Below are 20,396 nucleotides of genomic sequence, written 5' to 3' on the forward strand. Positions count from 1 at the left end.
AAAATGAAGATTATTTTCAAGGACTAGATGTATAAAATGAAGGAGAAAATTATCCATAAATATTGATAATGTTGGCACCTTATTATTTTTATTTTCAATCAAACTAATAATTATTTTCCCTTTATTGTTAAGTTTATAAAATTGTCAGAAAATAGAGCCCAGTGAGATGTTTTCAGATATTTTGTTTTGTGCGACCAACAGCCCAAAATCCAAAATTCTTAAATTAAATGTGGAGCTTTAAACTAAATCTCATGGTCATCATCACGTGATGAAATTTACACAAGTGTCACCAAAGTTGCATAAAGCCCTCACCTGTTGTCACATGAGTTCCATAATTGAGTCAGGTGACAACTGAGTAAACCACTCACTGAACGTGAGATGTGATTGCAAGCTTCCCAAAAAGTCAGTCAAGATTTTGACAGTAGAAGAGACAACAACACATTGAGAAGAACAACATAACTTGTAAGAACAGTACAATGAAGCAACAATAAACTAATAAATAACTACGTGAATAGAGGAATTAAACAGACGGAAGAATGACTTGCAATAGAAGTTCTTAGCTGCCATCAAACAGGTGACATTACAGTTGCACAGAGTGTGTCCCAGACAATGTCCCACCAGGACACCCCATGTCTCTGTTTTCAATTCCACTGTCTTTATTCCACCTCTGTGATTCTGTGTTGTTGTGTGTTGCAGCTCTCTGACCTCTGTGGGAGTCAGGAACGGTCTGCATGGTTCACATTTATTTCTGCACCAATTAAACTGGCTCTCCTCTTCATCTCTCCCGTCCAGACGTGCCAGCGCCGGAGCAGCCGGAGCTGTTCCTGAAGAAGCTGCAGCAGTGCTGTACTGTCTTTGACTTCATGGACACGCTGTCGGACCTCAAGATGAAGGAGTACAAGCGCTCCACGCTCAACGAGCTGGTGGACTACGTGACCGTCAGCCGGGGCTACCTGACAGAGCAGGCCTACCCTGAGGTCGTCAAAATGGTGAGGAGGGAGGAGCGGAGATTTGCACTCAAAATGAAATACACCACAAGCTGGTTTTTACTCATTTGCAGCTTTTAAGCGCAAAAAAAAGTCACACTCAACTTCCTCCTGCAGATCTATAAACTCACCACACTCGGACTTGTACTCGGGTCCTGACCCATTTTCCACTCTCACTGTCTTGTGACCCTGATGTGCGCACACACACACACACTCATGTGAGTGTGTCCCAGAAGAAACCTCCTGCTACAGAAAAGGGAAATAAAAACACAGCAGTGTCTAAATAACACAAGCTCAATCATGCTGTGGCTGGTTTAACAGTCAGTTTTATTGTAAATATATTAACGTCACAATCTCCTCTCGTCAGTTTTGTAGATTTTTACGTCTTTCTGCACCACTTTAGAGAACAGCTCAAAATGCAAACACAACTGAGTGAACTCAGCAGCAGTGGAAAGGTCAATGTGTGCATGTAAACTAAGTGAATTACTACGAAAGCTATTATGGTAATATTGAAAACACAAATGACTAATGCCTGCAGTGTGCCTCTTTTCTATCAAAATAAGAGCATGAAGAGATTGTACTATAAACAAATATGAATTTTAATGAAAACATTTCTCTGAAAAGTAAATAGATTTTAGTCCTGTGAATGTTTCTCAGTGTTTTTCGTGTGTAGTCAATGTTGGATGTCCTGCAGGGACACAAAGCAGAGTTTTAGTGGCATCACGATGGCATACAAAGACATTAAAATGATGTGTGATGATGCAAATGTGCCAAATAAAGGGAAGATGCATCCTTGTAAATTGAAAATCTGTCAGGCTTTATGACAAAGGAGGAAAAAGGAAGATAAACTGGAGGAAAGCGTCTGTGTTCATGTTGCTCGCTAGGTACAGTTAACGTCTGTACAGTGGGTTTACTGTTCAGAGGATACATTTGCATAAAAAGTCATCTTAAGGGTGCTGTTAAGGTCCACAGCACCACACATACTAAGTTCTCAGCTGAAAGCACTCATATCTCAGTTGTATTCAAGCTGATATTTCCGTCTTTGTGTTTTTGTCTCAGGTGTCTCACAACATATTCCGGACCCTTCCGCCCAGTGACAGTAATGAGTTTGACCCAGAGGAAGACGAGCCCACGCTTGAGGCCTCCTGGCCACACTTACAGGTAAACACTGCTCCAGGAGTGTGTTTGTGTATTCACTAATTAACACCTTGTATCTTGTTTAATTGGTACACAAAACAGACAATGGAGCTACATCTGTCTGCCCAACATTTCTGTGCAGTGTTTATGGCTATAGCGTGGGTTGCCAGATACTTTCGGTGAGCCCAACTTTAAGTTTAACCCTACAGACACCATGGTACAAAACCTTGCAACCCTCCGATGATCATATCTACGACCCTGATAAAGGCACACAGTCTCTGCACCCTGCTGTTGGTTGTCAAGGAATAGTTCCACGATTTGACTCCCCCTAAAATCCCAAATTGTCTTTTACATTTCTGTTTGTGTATCGATTCAACAAACAACACACAGCGTGTTTATTTGTGAACTTAAGAATTGTTTGTAGGCCCATTTTTGTCAGACAGAGCCAGGCTCACTTCCAGTCTTTATGCTAAGCTAGGCACAAGAGTGGGATAGATTTTCTGTCCCCAAAATGTTGAATTACTTGAGAGACATCAGTATCATTGGCTGGTCAAGTGGGTTTTGTTTCGGGTCCAGTTTTGGGTCCATGTCTAGAGCCAGGCTCTCTGGTCTCTCATCTCCCCTCCTCCTTCTCTGTGTGCCTGCTGCCCAGGACTCCTTTAGAAATGAGATGCAAATCTCAAGGAGAAGCTTCCTGGTAAAACCTTTTTTTTTTTCTTTTTTGTTTTGTCTCATTTGCCTGATTTTTCCAAAATCATAAACAACTTTCTCCCCCCAATCAAAATCCCTTTATTTACCCATGTCCCGGCCAATCCAAACATTTTTTATGCCATCTTGCTGCGCCGCCATTACTGCGGTGGTAAGTCATAGTGACTTGTCTGCTGCTGCCTTCTCGTAGTGACAGCAGCATGGGTAGATGAATTGTTTTTAACAGCTGCCGTCAATAAGAGCAACCACAACGCATGTGGCTGAGAGTCACTCAACGCACTTACTTGTTTAACACCATTGTATGTGTTCTGTTTGTGATACCAAAGTGTTTACTTTGTGGTTGTTAGGTTACACTAGTCAGAGCAGTTAATGTTATAGGCTATAGATTAACACCACATGTATTTAGTTGAATTATTTATTCTGTGGGACCACCTCAGCCTTTGGACTGTAATGTTAGCCCACTAAGCATTGTTAACTGATGGTACTTGCTTGATCATGTTTGATGAATAGAGACTGACGGCTGTTAACCAAAAGCTACATCAGGGCTCAGTAAGGATTGCCTGAAGCAAGTAAAATGCCACATCTGGCAAGTAAATCTAGAAACTCGCCCGATTAGCAAGTGGCAAAAAAGAATTAAACACGTGAAGACAAAGTTTATGAGTAGGGATGCACGACATTGGGTTTTTTGCAGATATCTGAAATGCTGATATACACCACCTACATGACCGATAACCAATGTCGATATATCCACTTTTTTCCCCCACCTAATTTTAGTCATCATCAAGTCTCTTCTGTAGTGAACTAACATCATATTATACATGCATACTCTTATCATGATGGCCCTTCAGCAGATGGAGACGTGAAATACAATGTTTTTCAATGTATGTGATATTCATTCATTGTGCAAAGTAAGAAAAAGCATGTTGGCTGAAAGCTGATATTGGCCGATACTAGTGACGTTCCAGTATTATTGTGCATCCCTATTTATGAGCTAAAATGCAAGGGAAATGATTCAGTCTTCCTGGAAACGAGAGTTTAGTTGGTCGATGTTCAGGGTTGGAAATGAGCACCAGTCGCCAGCCAAATGCTGCTAAAATATGCACGTGGCTGCCAGATTTGCTTTACTCACCAGCCAAAAAACAATGGTAATCTACTGAGTAGCAGGTAGATTTTGGAATTCACCAGCCACAGTGGCAGTTTGACAAAAAGTTGATTTCCAGCCCTTGTGGCGTTATTTGTGGGCATAACTATGTGTTGTACATTTTGCTGCAAGTTAGAGAGCAAGGCAGTTAAAATGGTGTCTCTTTGCAAAGGCACATGTATTTTGTTAATTGATAACCACTAATAAATTAAGTTATTTGTATAGGGGCAAGTAAAAATTGAGTGGATTACTGACCCACTTACCTGATTTTGAAAGTGAAAAAACATTACCACTGGACCCTGCACTGTGCTGTTGTTATTGGGAACAAAGTCTTTTGAACCACTTCTAGCAAAGAACCTGGTCCTCTGCACGCCCAGGGATTCTGTGTAAAGTGTATGGTCTCAAACAGGAAGTAAAGCTCTTTCCAAAGTTGAAGTTTGCAGAAGTCAATTTTGAAGTCAGTAGTAGGAATTTGTGCACTTCTTCAGCTTGAGTTCAAGCATGCATGTGTTGCAGGGAGACACCACCGCAATAATGGTGACCTGTTTACTTCTTTCATGTATACCCTCCTTGCAAAGAACCTTTTGTGACCTTTTGACCTTTCCCTTTAATCCAGTCCCGTCCCCGTGTTTACAGGGGCAGTTTAAGGGCTCTCATTTCTCAGAGGAACAGTTTTTGGATTTCTCTCGTCTTTTTTTTTATCAGCTTGTTGTTGAACAGCGGGAAGTTTGGCTCTAATTTGTGTCCAAAGTTAATCAAGAGTTCTTACTAAGTGAATTTAAAACTCAACACACACAAACTGCAGCCAGTCTTCCTGCACAGCAGCAGACATTAAACAGTGGAATTTTTTATTGTTTTAACAACTATCTCTCCCTCTCTGTCCCTCCCACATCCATCCATCCACCCTCTTTCTCTTGCCCCTCTCTCCAGTTGGTATACGAGTTCTTCATCCGGTTCTTGGAGAGTCAGGAATTCCAGCCCAGCATTGCCAAAAAGTACATAGACCAGAAGTTTGTCCTACAGGTGAGTCACTGAGTCAGTCTGCGAGTAAAGTGTCAGCTTCAAATGTCTTCTGTAGACCCATCTCACAAGTTTTTTCCTCCCCGCTGTCCTGTCTGTCTCTTTGCTTCAATGTTTTCCTGTCGTCTCTCTGTCTGATTTTCCTTCGTCTGTCTGTATCCCTTCCCTCTGTACAGCTCTTGGAGTTGTTTGACAGCGAGGATCCTCGGGAGAGAGACTACCTGAAGACAGTCTTGCATAGAATCTACGGCAAATTCCTGGGTCTGAGGGCTTTTATACGAAAACAGATCAATAATATTTTTCTACGGTGAGTAGACATCAGTTCTTCAAACGTATAAGTGTCTGCTCCTAATGTATTTACACCATACAAATGAGAGGATTCTCTGCACCATATTTATCCTTTTTAATTAGCCTGACACATTCTAGCCAAGTCCTTTTTCCCCTTCAGTTTCCAGTGTGCAGTAGGTGATACTTCAAAGCTGCTTACACAATGACATCATGGGTGATTTAAAGGAAAGTTGATTCAGACTTCAAGGGTTGAAGGTTTTCCTGTGACTTCAACTGAATCATTACTTTCCAAGGAATGTTAGTTTTGTACTGGGATTCATGGGAATTCTTGTCACAAATTATAACACAAAACTAAGCATAGTGAAACAGCAGAAATTCAACTCTAATTCTCACAAACAATTCTTCTTAAAAGTACACTGTGTTCAAGGCTAAAAACAAAATCAACATAAAACAAATCAAAATCTGTCACATGCAGTTATTTTGATGTGTAATTTCTGCGGTTTGAAGTTCTCAGTAGGGCTGCCCCCGGCTAAGAAGTTTCCTAGTCGACCAATAGTCGTCATTTAGGGCCATTAGTCGACTAGTCGCCTGCATATCTACAAGTGCACGTCACACACTGAGCGAGCCGCCTGTTAATGACGCTGTGGGCTAATGGGCATGTAGCCACTTCCATGTTTCAGATGATGCGTCATGTTTGTAGTCGACCAATGAAGATGAGTTTACTTATCACCTTGGGTTCGTCCTTCACCTTCTCAAAATGATCCCACACTTTGGATTTCCTGCCCAACATGTTATTAACTAGCCTGTGGAATAACCGCAGGTACCAGACTCCTGTCTGACTGCTGAGCGTGGACACTTCCTGTGTCTGTCCTGTCAAATTAAATTCACACATGGTCCAGTCACATAGGTTTTGATTTATTTTGACAAGGTGCAGCTCCCAATAGTTACACATTTGGTGTCTTTTTTTTTTTCTTTCCCTGCGACTAAGCAAGCAACGAAATCTTGCCGACTAATGAACTTTCTGGTTGACTAATGTTTGGTGGACTATAAGGGGGCAGCCCTTAGTCTCATACATAGCTGTAGTGTTTGTGTGATACGCGCACTCTGCTTTGTTCACATACTCTGGGGATTGACAAAGGTGTCTTTGTTGCAGAACATACAGTATTCTTCAGTCTGCGAATGCACACAGACATAGTTACACACATGCTTAAAGGGCAGCTCTATTTTTTTTTTGTATCATTCTGCGGTTTCACCGTAGTGTTCCTTATGTATTCAAATCCTTTTACCCACAAGACCTGATGTAGGTTTCTGCATAATGACGTTGCTACATATATAAACCCCTGTACTGTTGTGGACACCAAGGTAGTTTGGGTTTGAAAGTCACACAACAAAAACACAAAAAAACTAACTGACAAGTCAAGTCAGCAGTAGACCAGCAATGTCCATCTCCTGTGTGGTAAAATGACTGTTTTGTCAGAGGAGTCTGGTGACTCTGAAGAGGGTGAAGTAGGAAAATAATCAAAATATAGCATACAGTTTAACTGACATTGCTTCTTTTAGGTGGCTAAAATATGTTTTGCTGCTGTCCCCGTCCACAGCCACCAGACTCATTTGACACAAACAGTCATTTTACCCCACAGTACACAAAAGAGTTGCTGGTCCACTACTGCTTCTGATTGGTGTCCACAGCAGTACATTGCTTAGGTCATGCGGCGTTACGCCTGCCTGCTTCTCCAAACTGGGGGCGTGCTGTTCATCATGTACTTCACACTGACTATGGAGCTATAAATGTGTCTATACATAGCGCTGGGCATTCCCATGTGATAGGAGTTTCTCATATACTACAGCTTGCTAGCTAGCCAGTTAGCATAACAGTCTGTTGGCAGCTGGGAGAGGCTCTGTTGCTGCAGAACATTCAAATCAGAAAAGAAAGATTGAAGATGGAGATGGAGGCCAGAGAGGCACCAGAAGAACTTGTGCCAAGAGAGAAGCTGTGTCTGCTGTTGGGAGGCTTTTTTGTTTTTAAAAAATCTGACTTGAGTGCACCCTGAAGGCAGGGAAAAACACTTCAAAGACCACACTATGGAGCTCACCACTAACGTTAGCTTGCAGCTGCGCTCTTCCAGACACCGTGGTAACTGCGGGAGACGGAGATGACGGAGAAATAACAGAACTGGAAAATCCTTCTGCTTTCCTCAAGTCAGCTGTATGACAACATGTTGCCTTCCTCATGAGTTATGTAAACAACGAGCACATTGTCACAGAAAAACTACAGTCTGCAGGCTACGCTAGAGAAGGGAAGTCAGAATATGCTTTTGCAGAAGAGGAAACTCAAGCTGTTGTTGTTAATTACTCTGTGTCATCTGTACAGTATTTTGCAGCCTGTTAAAGAGTTGCAGCAAGTGTATCAGCTCTGCGCAGGTATGGTGGTATATGAAGAACTTGTATCATGTGGGAAGGCCGGGATACTGCCCAGCACTAGTCATACAGTACAGATGTGGTGTTACATTGATCTCAGTGTTTTCTTCACCTGGTTAAATAAAGGTTTAACAATAATAACTTTGCACCATGTTCCACCTCCAAGCTCAAAACTTCTAAACTAACACTTTCCTCTCGCTCCATAATGACTCTGACATCAAATGGAGTGTGTTTGGGTGACAGAGGAGCATCAGCACTGTAACCTACGCCTCTGCTTTTGCTAACGGCTGAGTGGGCGTTTTCATTTGAACAACATGGAAAAGAATGCAGGTGGACACACCCTTTAAGATATGAGATAAAATATCTAGAGAAAGGAAACACCCTAACAGATTCCCAAGACTTTCCTATCCCATTTACAATGTCTGTGAACACAGTTCCTCTGGTCTTTTTTCCACTGATCTTCTTTCACTGTTTTTAAAAACTAAATGATTGCATGATCAGTAGAAGGGAGACAATTACGTCATCCCTAGCTGGTGAAATTTATTCACAGATTTAACAGTGTACACCGCCATATTCTCAGCTAACTGAATATCAGAAAACATAAGGTCGAGAAATTTTGTTTCCTACGTCAACTTTGCATTTTACAACCCCTCTGATGTTCTCTCAGTGGTTTCTATAGAGTGCAGCGTTGACACAGACTTAAACACACATGGACTTCATGTCCTCCCACAAATGATTTCCTGGTGTCTCTCTGCCAACCATTTATAGTCCTCAGTGGATAATTTCATTTACAGATCATCTGGTTTTTGCCGTCTCTGCTCATTTGTAGTAGTTGTTTAACTTGAGTCCCATTTCTGTCTCCTGTCTTTTGTCTCCTCTTCCCTCTGCCTCCCTCTCTGTCTGCTCCGCAGTTTTGTTTATGAGACGGAGCACTTCAACGGGGTGGCTGAGTTGCTGGAGATCCTGGGGAGGTATGTGGAGGCCTCCGACCCTCAGACACACATTTACACTCTCCTCTGTTAGCTGATGCTTTTAGCCAGAGACCTGAGCGCACCAGCAGAACTGAGCTCAACCCTGATAGCTGCCTGTTTTTGTTTAGTCACAACAATATGCGCATGATTTTATCTTTATCTTAATCATGCACCCTCATGGAGATAAAGATCTTTTTACCCAGAGAAACCCCAGAATATAAAAGATGGAAATGATGAAACTTAAAATCTTGTGTTTATGGAGCCAAATCAGAGTAGAGATGTAAAGTTCAGGGAAGAGTCAGGAGCAGAGTTAGACTTGCAGATAAGGAATAAATTAAACCTCTTGGCTCCACAGTCTTTTTAATCCATAAAAATAAGACCTGAGTTACACACACAGTTTATCAGCTTCGTGTCAGGAGTTGTTTGGGTTCAACATGCAGACAGGGTTGAGGGCGATTCCCTGAGACTGATCACAGTTGCTGCTTATATCTTTGATAAATGAGATACGTGTAAAATGTAGCTACATAATCTGCGTACAGCTTCTTCTGTGCTCTTGAGTATCTGATATAATGTTTAGCCACACTCACTGACGATTTGGGGATTTAAACTAAGGTCCATAGTCCTGAGGAGATTCAGAATAAGACGAAACCACAGGCCAGTTGGTCCCTTAGTTGGATTAAAATTAACTAATGATCTCTCTGATAATCATTTTTTACTTTACTTTTAAACTATACTCAGTTTATTTCCTGACACAGAGCAAGGAAGTTAAAAAGAGGAGAAGTTATATCATGTCATATCATCGGGGTACAACACGTGCACCTTTGTGGGGAGGTGTATGTCAGGCTTCGGGGTAGGGTACAGTGTCGATTTGACGCAGAAGTATAAATTCTCCCCGAAGCGTCTGCAGTTGGCCTTGGGTTGTAATAAATTTATTACAAAAAAAATAAAGATATGGGTGAGAACACAATTCCTCAATTATTGCCGCCACCCACTCTGGTATACCCAAAAACTTCTGTCAAGCCAAGCACACACAAGGAGGCTAAAGAAGAGCACCCAAAAAGCACCTGAGCGAACACTTTCCCTTTATTTCCAGTGCCATCTGCTGTCACCTTCCAACGTCACAGCTCCCATTACATTGCACATGTGACACACCCCACAGCTACCATGGGGTCAAAGAGCATGTCCCAGCCTCACCCTTCACTGAATAGCCTCGACACAGAGGAGGTGAAACGTTTTATAACTCCAGCAGCAGAAAGATACTGCGATGAGTTCATCAGTTGATAAGTTAACAGTTATGACAAGGAACAAAACAAAATGGATAGTCTGAGGTTAGTCCCTTAACAGCTTTATCTTGGAATTTGGAAGAAAATCTTAAACTGTTGGTCAAACAAAATGCAGTCCCATGTTGGTTGAGACTTTCTTTTAATCTTTACTTTACTCCTTATGAAGTGCAGATATTTGTAGCCTGGTGAGACCATCCTGATGACGTGAGCTCAACATCTGTTTTGCTCTCTGCATCAGTCTGACTCTGCTGCCTGATACACTTTGCAGAAGTTAAAACTCAGTCGGGGCCAAACTGGGATTTGTACTGTAGTTGTAACATAAGCAGCCAATCAGGGACTGTGTTGTAGTTGATGACGTAAAATGCATGCTGCAGCTTGCAGAACAGTAATGGCAGCTCTGAAAGCAACAGCTAACTGTAATGTTAGTCAAGTAGTTCATGCAGAAATAGAGTCGATAACAACAGTTACACAAGAAGTTTCTCGAAGGATAAGCCGTTTTCGCCGTTCTTCCTACTGGATTTGGGAAAAACTTGATATACCATCAGGCTCTGCTGGTGATGAAGATGTTTCCTGGTGTTTTGTTACACTGATTGGCTGAAGTAGTTTGTCTGTCAAGGAAAGCGCTCCCGCCCACTGAAAGTGTTTGAGGCGTCACTGAGTCCAGACTGATGCAGAGAGCACAGCAGGATGTTGAGCTTACGTCATCAGGATGGTCTCACCAGGCGAGGATATTTCTTCCTCTTCAGGTGTCTTCAGAGTGATTTAAATAAAACAACCTGAAGAGACAGAATGAATCACTCATTTGTTGAAGTTCTCACAAACACAGCTGTGGTGATGTGACATGACTTTGTCAAGGTTTCTGGAGTTCCTTAAAATAGTGTAAAATGATTTGAATTCACTTTCATAAATATTGGGCCTCAGAAGTCATTAAATAGTCTTTAAATTTAATTTTATGAGGTCTTAATTGCCACAAACATTTCTTTTTGGCCAGAATGAGTCAAACTCTTCTGACTGAAAGTTTACACTCCTGATGTTACAAATCTTTAAACCTACCATTGAACCTCATGCTGTCTTTTTATGTCATACTTGCACTTACCTGCTTTATTTGGCAGCTTTATTTGTATAGCACATTTCATACACCAGGGCAACTCAAAGTGCTTTACAGAGCAATAAAATATGAAACATACAGAAAAGAGTAAAGAGAAAAAAAGATATACAAGGTACTAAATGATTTACATTTACATTATTTATTTTAAAAATATCACAATTTAGAAAAAGGAAAGTGCAGACAAGAGGTGCAAAGATAAAAATATTATTTTAAGTGATTGAAAATTGAGTTTAAAGATAAATTTAGCTTTAAAATAAGCAACTTTAAGTAAGTTTAAAACCTACCTCATACCTTATATTAACCTTATATTTACCTTCAATGCTTAAATAAGAAAGAGATTATTTGTCCAGAAATACATCTTGAATTTGGATAAAAAAATAATCTTCACAAGGGCTTAAAAAGCGTTAAATTCAAGTGTCTGATACTTGGAGACATTTTTTTTTCTCAGGATTCACATACCAAAAGTTTGGGAAGCTCTTTCCTCTGGGAGAAGAGAGTGGCATAAAACCAGATGTAGAATATGAGGAGTCTGATTTTGACATTTCTGAAACTTTAATTGCCAAATATGGAAACTGAAAATGAAGGTCAGTGTGAGCCTGAGCCAAAATAACAAACCAAACAGTCCTGGCTAAAAATAAATCACTAAATGAAAGACCAAAGAAAAAGTAAAGTTACAAAACTAAACCTCACTACCCCCAAAAAACAGGAGACAAACTTTAGGATCTTCCCTTAAGAGTTTCCTGGTGAGTACTTAGCTTAAAAATAATAACTCAGATTACTTGACTGACAAATTTAACATCTTAATCTCTCTGACATTTAACTGGCAACAACTTACAATATAGATATGGACTGATCTACACAAACACTGTGGCACAAATGGCTTAAACACTATCAGTGTCAGAGATCAGGCCCCCAGATTTTAATATTTGTTAAATTTTTAGACTAAATGTTGATTTAATTAACCTACCAATGATAGGTTCAGTCTGTTTTACAGTTTGTCCTTCCACTAAAAGCTCCTTCTGAAACAATAAGATGTAGACAGACCCAGTGGAGGATTGTGGTTGTTATTTGTGAGTCTGGAGTTTAAAGAAGAGTCACGTCTGTGAGCCTGAAGGTTGGAGCAGCAGTTACATCTCTTTATTTCTCCTCCGGCTCCATCCTCCATATAAACAGTCTTTTTTTTTTGTTGTCTGCTGCTCATTGATCTTCCACTTGCTTTCAGAGGGTCACAATGAAACTCTTTCATGTCTTCATGTTTAATTTATGTTTATTTTTTTCCTGTCTCCCCTCTCCTCTCTGTCTTTCTCAGTATAATCAATGGTTTCGCTCTGCCACTGAAAGCGGAGCATAAACAGTTTCTGGTCAAAGTGTTGATCCCCCTCCACACTGTCAGGAGTCTGTCCCTCTTCCACGCACAGGTAATGTTTGTGTGTAAAGTTGCTTCCTGGTAACAGTCATAGTATTTCTTCTGCGTGAGCCACATAGCAGCTGAAACTTTACAGACTGGTTTAACAAAACTACTCCTTAAGTTTATTAATGTCAAGATTTTAAACAAACAGCATTAATGCCTTTACTCATTGGGGCTTTTTTTGTGTGTGTGTGTGTGTGCGTGTGATTAATTTGCATGTCAGTATATTTTTTGAACTCGTTTTTGTCGAGTACTTTGACACAGATCATGAATATTAGGCAACAGAAAGTAACCTCTTTTTTTATGGAACAAGGTTGAAAAATCCAAAATTACAAACACTTATATGCATCGGTGAATTTAAGGGCATCATAAAGAATGTGGTGACAGAGACATGTGCTTGTTTCTCTTGAGAGGTCACTATGTTTAAATAGCTGCTGATTTAATTGTGGATTTTTGTATTATATGTTGTATTTGTTGCATTTATGTGTGTTCTGATTGGCTGCTACCTCGGCCAGTTCTCTCTTGTAAAAGAGATTTTCAATCTCAATAAGACTTCCTGGTTGAATAATAGTTAAATAACAATAAAAGCCCTAGACATTTACACTGCGTAATTATGTAGCAGAGGAACCTCAAATTCACCCAGAGCATTTCGCTCAAAGGAAACTCAATGAAATATTTAGCAGTAGCTCAAGCTATACAACAAGTCAATACGATTCCTGTAATTGTGGCAATTTCGCGTCACTGCAGGTGAATTATTTTATGTTTGCATCAAAACCTTTTACTGAACAAGTGTCAGCTGTTGTAAATTCATACTGCTGCTGGTGTGCATAGTTTGATGCAGAAATATTTGCAGGTGAGGGTTTAGTTTTAGCCCCCTGCCTGTAAAAGTGGAAACGCTTCTAGGAACTTTTCAAATGTGAAAATCTGAAGTAAGATGCGAAAATTACGAACCCAAACTGTGGCATTTGAGCTTCTGCCCAGCCAGAAAATACAGAGGCAGGTGTGGGAGATGTCATTAAGTTTGTTGACAAATGGGGCAGGTTAAAATGTTTTTTTTTTTTTTTTTTAACAGCAGTTCCAGTTTTGGTTTATCTGAGCTGCTGATGTAACATGAGCTAAAGTGCGTTCTAACATGGTTCTCCTCTCTTCCTACAGTTGGCGTATTGCATTGTACAGTTCCTAGAGAAAGACCCAACATTAACAGAACCAGTAAGTGTCCACCAACACCAACAGTAAGACATCTGTCATTTGACTGTATTATATAATCTTAACACAGAGCATTTATTCTCTGTCCCCTTTAGAAAGTTTCTCTGTCATTCAAAGTTGAACAGTCATGTTAAATTAATCAGTTACTGCCACAGTGAATTTATCTGAAGTTGATCTTTTGTGTGACGGCAGCTTTTCTTATTGAATGTTATACCTGTGCTGCTACATTTTCCACTTGTCCTGCAACTTTATTGTCACTACAGCAGATAACTGAGGTGTAGGTTGATCAGAGAAGGTGCAGAAAGCACCTCATGTAGGTGAAAGGAGGAGTTTTAACAGTCAGTGTCTGTGTCTCTTCCTCCTCAGGTCATCAGAGGCTTACTGAAATTCTGGCCAAAAACCTGCAGTCAAAAAGAGGTGAGGCTCATTTCATATTGTTTGAAGTGTGTGTGTGAACTCTGTGTGTTTGTGGGTCTGTGTGTGTAGTAACATTTCCCTCATGTGCTGTGGTGCAGGTGATGTTTCTAGGGGAGCTGGAGGAGATCCTGGACGTTATTGAACCCACACAGTTCGTCAAGATCCAGGAGCCGCTCTTCAAACAGATCTCCAGATGTGTCTCCAGCCCACATTTCCAGGTCAGGGACCATCCATCCGAAACATTCAGGACTTTGTGATGCAGTTTGGTTCAAGGGGAACACTTAAAACTTTTAAAGCTTTTCTATATAAAAAGATATTTGGAAATTTGAGGTAACACTTGAGATTAAAAAGTGAAACAGAGCGTTGAGTGTTTGTTTGTCTCCTTGGCCTCAGGTTGCAGAGCGAGCTCTGTACTACTGGAACAACGAGTACATCATGAGTCTGATCGAGGAGAACTCCAGCGTCATCCTGCCCATCATGTTCGCCAGCCTCTACAGGATCTCCAAAGAGCACTGGAACCCGTGAGTGACTTTAAAAAAACCTCTGCTTCAGCTCGTTCCTTTCAGTTTTTATAAATGTTCAACAAGAAACATCCACATTCTTTTAGTTTGTTTAAGATGATTTTCATCCTGATTTTTTGTTCACACACTGAGTCACGTGGTGTCTTTGGATTTTTGCTGATTCTTGCAGCTCACTCGTTTTTTCCCGTTTTTCTCACAACTGTGTTTTAACTAATGTACACACTCAGCTGTTTCCACCACTTGAGAAGACTGTTTCCTGTAAACAATTTCACGGGTTCAGTTCCAACCCACAGCCCTTTGCTGTAATTGAGAATTATTTTAGGGGATTGAAGTCCTGTCGCTCCGTTCTTTCTCCTGATGGAAAAATATTTGGACATTGTGCAACTTGAACATAATAATAAAAAATATAAAATCATACATTAATTTGAAAGCATCATTTCCATCAGACCTTAAAGGGAAATTTCAGTTTATTTCAACCTGTCTCCTATCGTCCTAAATTTGTTTCAAGTGACTAGTGACATAAAAATAATAGTTAGCATGTTAGCCGTTAGCCTAGATACAGCCGGGGCGCATAGTAGCGTCAGACCTGTTAAAACGTAAGTGAACGGGCAACCTTCAAGTGCAAAGTTAGTCCACTAAACAAGCTTTTTTTCCACAAAGACCGCCTCATATCGTTAGGATAAATGTCAGAGAACATATAGAAAACCACATGTGTACCGGTGTGCTGCCATGTTTGTTTACCATCTAGCTCTGCTTTCCAAAGCGCAGCCGAAATATCGCCAGCTCTAGATAAAGCCCAGCTGGATACTACTCCAGGTGGAGGTGTCTCGTCCTCGGTCACATCCAGACCTTGAAAATAAGGCTGCAACCGGTCCCATTCCTTGCAACAGAGGCATTCCTCTTCTGTGGGCACTGAGGCACAGCATTCACAGGTACACCACCAATCTCCAGAGCTACGCAGCCTTGCAGCAGCCATTCCTCCTCTCTCGTCCTCTACCTGTTGCGCCTCTCTCTCTCCTCCTCCTCCGTTCTTCAATTTCACGAAGCTCTTCGTCAGTGTATTCTGGCTCAAATAAATAAGGGCGGCCATCAAACTCTGCAAAATCAAATTCCTCCTCCACAAAGTCGAAGTCTGGCAAAAAGTCAGCCATTATTCTATAAGTCTTTCATAAAATAAATGAATGAACTTTTCAGGCTACTGTCCGGTTCTGCCTTCCAGCTGTTGCTGCTTGTTCAGGCATGGTATGAGATCGTTGCTTGTTCTCACGATATTTCGGCCGCGCTTTGGAAAGCAGAGCTAAATGGTAAACAAACATGGCAGCACACCAGTAAGGTAAGACAACACGTTTACATGTCGTTTTCTATATGTTCTCTGACATTTATCCTAACGATATGAGGCGGTCTTTGTGGAGAAAAAGCTTGTTTAGTTGACTAACTTTGCACTTGAAGGTTGCCCGTTCACTTACGTTTTAACAGGTCTGACGCTACTATGCGCCCCGGCTGTATCTAGGCTAACGGCTAACATGCTAACTATTATTTCTATGTCACTAGTCACTTGAAACAAATTGAGACCGATAGGAGACAGGTTGAAATAAACCGAAATTTCCCTTTAAGTATAATCTCAGTAAGAAGTGTCACTTCCAAGTTGCTCTTTAAATAAATTTTCCCGCATGATAAAAGTTTATAGACGCTGTAAATCTGGATGTGACATCACCAGTTGTGACCTGTGACCCCTCTCTGCTCCTCCCTCCCCGCAGGGCGATCGTGGCGCTGGTGTACAATGTACTGAAGGCCTTCATGGAGATGAACAGTACCTTATTTGATGAACTCACAGCCACTTACAAGTCGGACCGCCAGCGGTAAGAAGCTGCTCACACTCACATCATCATCATCATCATCATCATCATCATCATCATCATCACACTCATGAATAATGTGATAGTGTCTGAGCCCTGCGGGGAGCTGCTTAACACGACGACAGCAGTGTTACTATCATCACACTGCAAATACCAGGATTAATATTAGCTGTGGGTATGAAAGCAGCAGCGCTAATGAGTGACGGCTTTAGTGACAGCAACAGAAATAGGGTTTAACTTTTAGTAGGTTTAATGGAGAGAACGTCTGGACTAGTAAGGTTTGGTGTTTATTCAAGATTCAAAGTTCACTGAAGTGTCAAGTAGAAGGGATACACCAGTCCCACTTTATTCTCCAAATACTCACTCTGACTTAAAAAAAAAATAGAAAAGGATCTATTGGTGGTCATATTGACATCACACCACACACCTTTCACTACAGTTTCATTGTCTGTCAGTTTCAAATCAAAGCCCTGCAGTGTTTCTGTAGTCAGAATCCATTCATTTGTTAACATAAGTCTTTTATTGTAAAATATTGATGGCTGCTATCAAAGACAAACTCATTGTACACGGGTTATGGGTGGCCCGCAGCAACGCTGTCTGTGTAAACACCACACATGTGCGTAGTCTGAAATAGTCTCTGAGAAAGTTATTATTTCTAGCTACACTAGCTCTGTGTTGTTGGTGTGTTTGAAATATCTCATCATCTGATGGATGGATTACACTTGAACCGTCATGGTGCGCAGGAGATGAATCCTACAGTCTTTGGTGATCCCAGCTTTTCCTCCAGAGGCACTGTGTGGTTGACCTCTTTGGTTTTGTAGTAAAATGTCTCAAAAATTATTGGATAAATTACTATGAAATTTGCTACACATGTTCATGCCCTTTTTTAGGATGTCTTATAATACTGTGGTGACTCCCTGACTTTTCATTAGGCTCCATCATCAGGTCAAATATGGTGTTATTTATCACCAAATACCCACACTGTGTTTGCTGCTGATTAGCAAACTCTATATACTAAAGCTGGGTATGCACTGTACGATCTGAGCCTGTTTCTGACACCATTTTGTAGCCACATAACTCATTTAAGAGTCAGAACAAATACCAGCTTTGTCTGGCGTCAATGAGGAGCAGGAACCAATCATGGCCTGACCAGCTGCTCCTGACCGGCCGTCAGATGTTCAGATAGGTTTATGCCATGTCAGAAATTTTGGTTGTTTTTAGCTTCTGAATGTGCCATGGTGACACTGTTAGCTATGTAGATGGAAAATATGGAGGCCAGGTTAGTCGAGTTGTGGCAACATATTTGTCTCTTTGATGTTTCCTCCTCCTCCTCCTCCTCCTCCTCACGGCTAATATACATATATATATATATATATATATATATATATATATATATATATATATATATATATATATGTACTGGTGTGATGTTACAGACCTCCGCTAGCAAACTTCCACCTGCTTCATAGCTCCCAAGCAAATCATTACTGACAAAAGTCTGTAGCCAGAATGCAAGGTGGCTAAAGGGCAGTTGTATTTTCTATCGCAGTGGTTCCCACCTGGTGGGTCGTGGGCCCAGTCGGAACGGACCGCAAGTGACTGTGATGTACAGTGATGTCTGGCACAGAGCTTTTATGTTGAAGTGCCGTTTTCTGCTGTAGAGTGAGTGACTAACAGACAGCTACTTGACAGAGACATCAGGGACAGTATGATGCTGAATGTATTAATTAAACTGTGTGGACGTTGAAGTAATGACTCAGGACAAATCTGGACCCCGTGGCTGCACCAGTTGGGAAGCACTGGTCTATTTTACACATACGGTATGAGCACATAAATCGAAAGCTTTGGCTTTACATCACAGACAATTGACTCGTACAGTAGGATTTGGAATTAAAGAACATTTCTAAAACAGGCTCAAATCGTACCATGTGTGTCCATGTAAAGATGGTGAACATGGTAAACCTGCTAAACATAAGCATGTTAGCATTTAGGTCAAAGCTCGGCTGTGTCTTAGTTCAGCGTCAGAGCTGCTAGCATGACTGTAGACTCTTTGTTTTGTTCATTTCCATCGAAGAAATATGTCAGTGTAAGACTTCTGTGAGTCGGCTTCAAACAGGATGTACAGCTGCGTTGAGCTCAGCTACACTTGTTACCTCTTTTTTGAAGTACTGTCACTGAACAAGTCAGAGATGTTGGCAGGGATTCAGAACACTGAAGCCAGGCTGCAGCGTCTAAGACACACAATAAAAACTGGTCCTCCATGTTGTTTTACTGCAGTGAGAAGAAGAAGGAGAAGGAGCGGGAGGAGCTGTGGAAGAAGCTGGAGGACTTGGAGCTGAAGCGGGGCCTTAGGAGCGACGGGATCATCCCAACTTAACGAAGACAGCGCCGCGCTCCCCTCTGCCCTTTCCCCCCCCTCCTCTCCCCCTGTGACTCCCCCCCCCCCCCCCCTCCATCCTGACCCTGACTCCCCCCTCCTCCTCCACATCAGCCATGTCTGCCCAGAGCTCCGAGAAATCCCCGATACAGGCCATCGTCTCTGGATCGACACGGAGCGCCCGCTGGTTTCTTAATTGTTTTTTTTTTTTTTTTTTTTTTCTTATGTTTTTTTTTTTTCTCCTGTGTTTGTGCGACTTACTTTACAGTAGATTCATCACGTCTGTTTTCATTATTTCAACAGCACTGTAAATAATTATTTTTTTCTTTTTTTTTTTCCCTTAAACTGATATTATTGCAAACGGAAAAACAAAACAATAATAATAAAAAAACGGAAGAAAAAAATAGAAAATGAGAAAATGACTTGTGTGGGAGGGGGAATTAAACAAAAAAAAACTTTTGGACTGTAGGACGTGAAACGAACTCTTGGAAAACAAAAAACAACAAAAAAAAGAGAAGATAGATTGATTTTAACTCTTCATCCCACTCTTCTTCTTCAGTACAGTCCCGTGTGTAATTTTTATTTTCCTGGTTCTCCTCTTTGCTTTTCCTCTCGTTGCCTCCATCTTTCTGTTCCCTCCCTCCCTCCAATGGTGCATCTGTCATTTCTGCCCCTCGTGTGGGACGTCTGGATTGATAATGGGTCCCCCTCTGCCCCCTTAGGGTTCCTCCCACCTGTCTACAGGGTCTCCTTCCTGTTTTAAATGGCGGGGGGGGGGGGGGGGGGACTGAACAAAAATGCATTTAAAAACAACAGTAGGGACTTCCTCAGTACACACACACACACACACACACATCTCCTCTCTGAGTGTGTTTACATGCATGTTCATGGAACAGTTAATTGTATGAATATTAAATCTTGTGCTCAATATACTTATTGTTTTATTGGTGTTGTGACGATACTGGGATTTCTAACTTTAGTACAAAACCTTTAAAAATATCGACACTGTTTTCAGTACCACGTGGGACATTAAGAGCATAATTTAACAAGGCTATAACATGACAATGACGACTTACAGCAACAATAAGAGCGAGACGTCCTGCTGGTACCGTGTATCAATAGGAGTGAAAATGAGGACTGAAAATATTCCCAAATGACATGTATCAATAAATTGATATGTTTGACAGCACTCAGTTAAGTGTCCATCTATCCACCTCAAAATACACAATTAAATGCCTCAATATTTGTATGTTGCGATCTCAAAATAGTGAGAACAACACAATGTTTGCATCAGAAGGCAGCAGTTGTTCATTTAAAGAAAACTCCAGCTCAGTTTCATGAGTGAGTTCAGTTTAAAATCATGTTTTTGACACCAAATATCAGCTTGAGAAGAACTTCAGTGACACTCTATATTAAAGACGGTTCAAGATACACTATGCAGGATTTTCCTAAAAGACAATGAAAGTAATTCCTCTCAGTCATCACTTGTGACCTGTAGAGACTCCACCCTCTGTCTGGATTTTCTTATTATGGGCGTGTACCCCCACAAGG

At 41.1% G+C, this 20,396-nt stretch overlaps 1 protein-coding gene across 7 annotated transcripts in view; it reads left to right on the forward strand.

Moving 5' to 3' along the window:
• The window catches only part of ppp2r5eb (protein phosphatase 2, regulatory subunit B', epsilon isoform b), a 62,782-nt gene extending 43,805 nt beyond the window's left edge, over window positions 1–18,977 (forward strand). For 4 of the 7 annotated variants that reach the window (XM_033642508.2, XM_033642504.2, XM_033642502.2 and 1 more), the window contains exons 3-14: window positions 793–989; window positions 2,046–2,147; window positions 4,903–4,995; window positions 5,169–5,299; window positions 8,610–8,669; window positions 12,370–12,478; window positions 13,624–13,677; window positions 14,041–14,091; window positions 14,190–14,309; window positions 14,485–14,612; window positions 16,370–16,471; window positions 18,746–18,977. In XM_033642508.2, coding sequence (XP_033498399.1) covers window positions 793–989; window positions 2,046–2,147; window positions 4,903–4,995; window positions 5,169–5,299; window positions 8,610–8,669; window positions 12,370–12,478; window positions 13,624–13,677; window positions 14,041–14,091; window positions 14,190–14,309; window positions 14,485–14,612; window positions 16,370–16,471; window positions 18,746–18,845 — 1,247 coding nt within the window. In that variant the 3' untranslated portion in view covers window positions 18,846–18,977. The remainder of the gene's footprint in view (window positions 1–792; window positions 990–2,045; window positions 2,148–4,902; window positions 4,996–5,168; window positions 5,300–8,609; window positions 8,670–12,369; window positions 12,479–13,623; window positions 13,678–14,040; window positions 14,092–14,189; window positions 14,310–14,484; window positions 14,613–16,369; window positions 16,472–18,745) is intronic. The other 3 variants (XM_033642507.2, XM_033642505.2, XM_033642509.2) reach the window with 2 other exon arrangements.
• The last annotated feature ends 1,419 nt before the right edge of the window (window positions 18,978–20,396 follow it).

Source organism: Epinephelus lanceolatus, chromosome 15, assembly GCF_041903045.1.
Source record: "Epinephelus lanceolatus isolate andai-2023 chromosome 15, ASM4190304v1, whole genome shotgun sequence".
NCBI lineage: Eukaryota > Metazoa > Chordata > Actinopteri > Perciformes > Serranidae > Epinephelus > Epinephelus lanceolatus.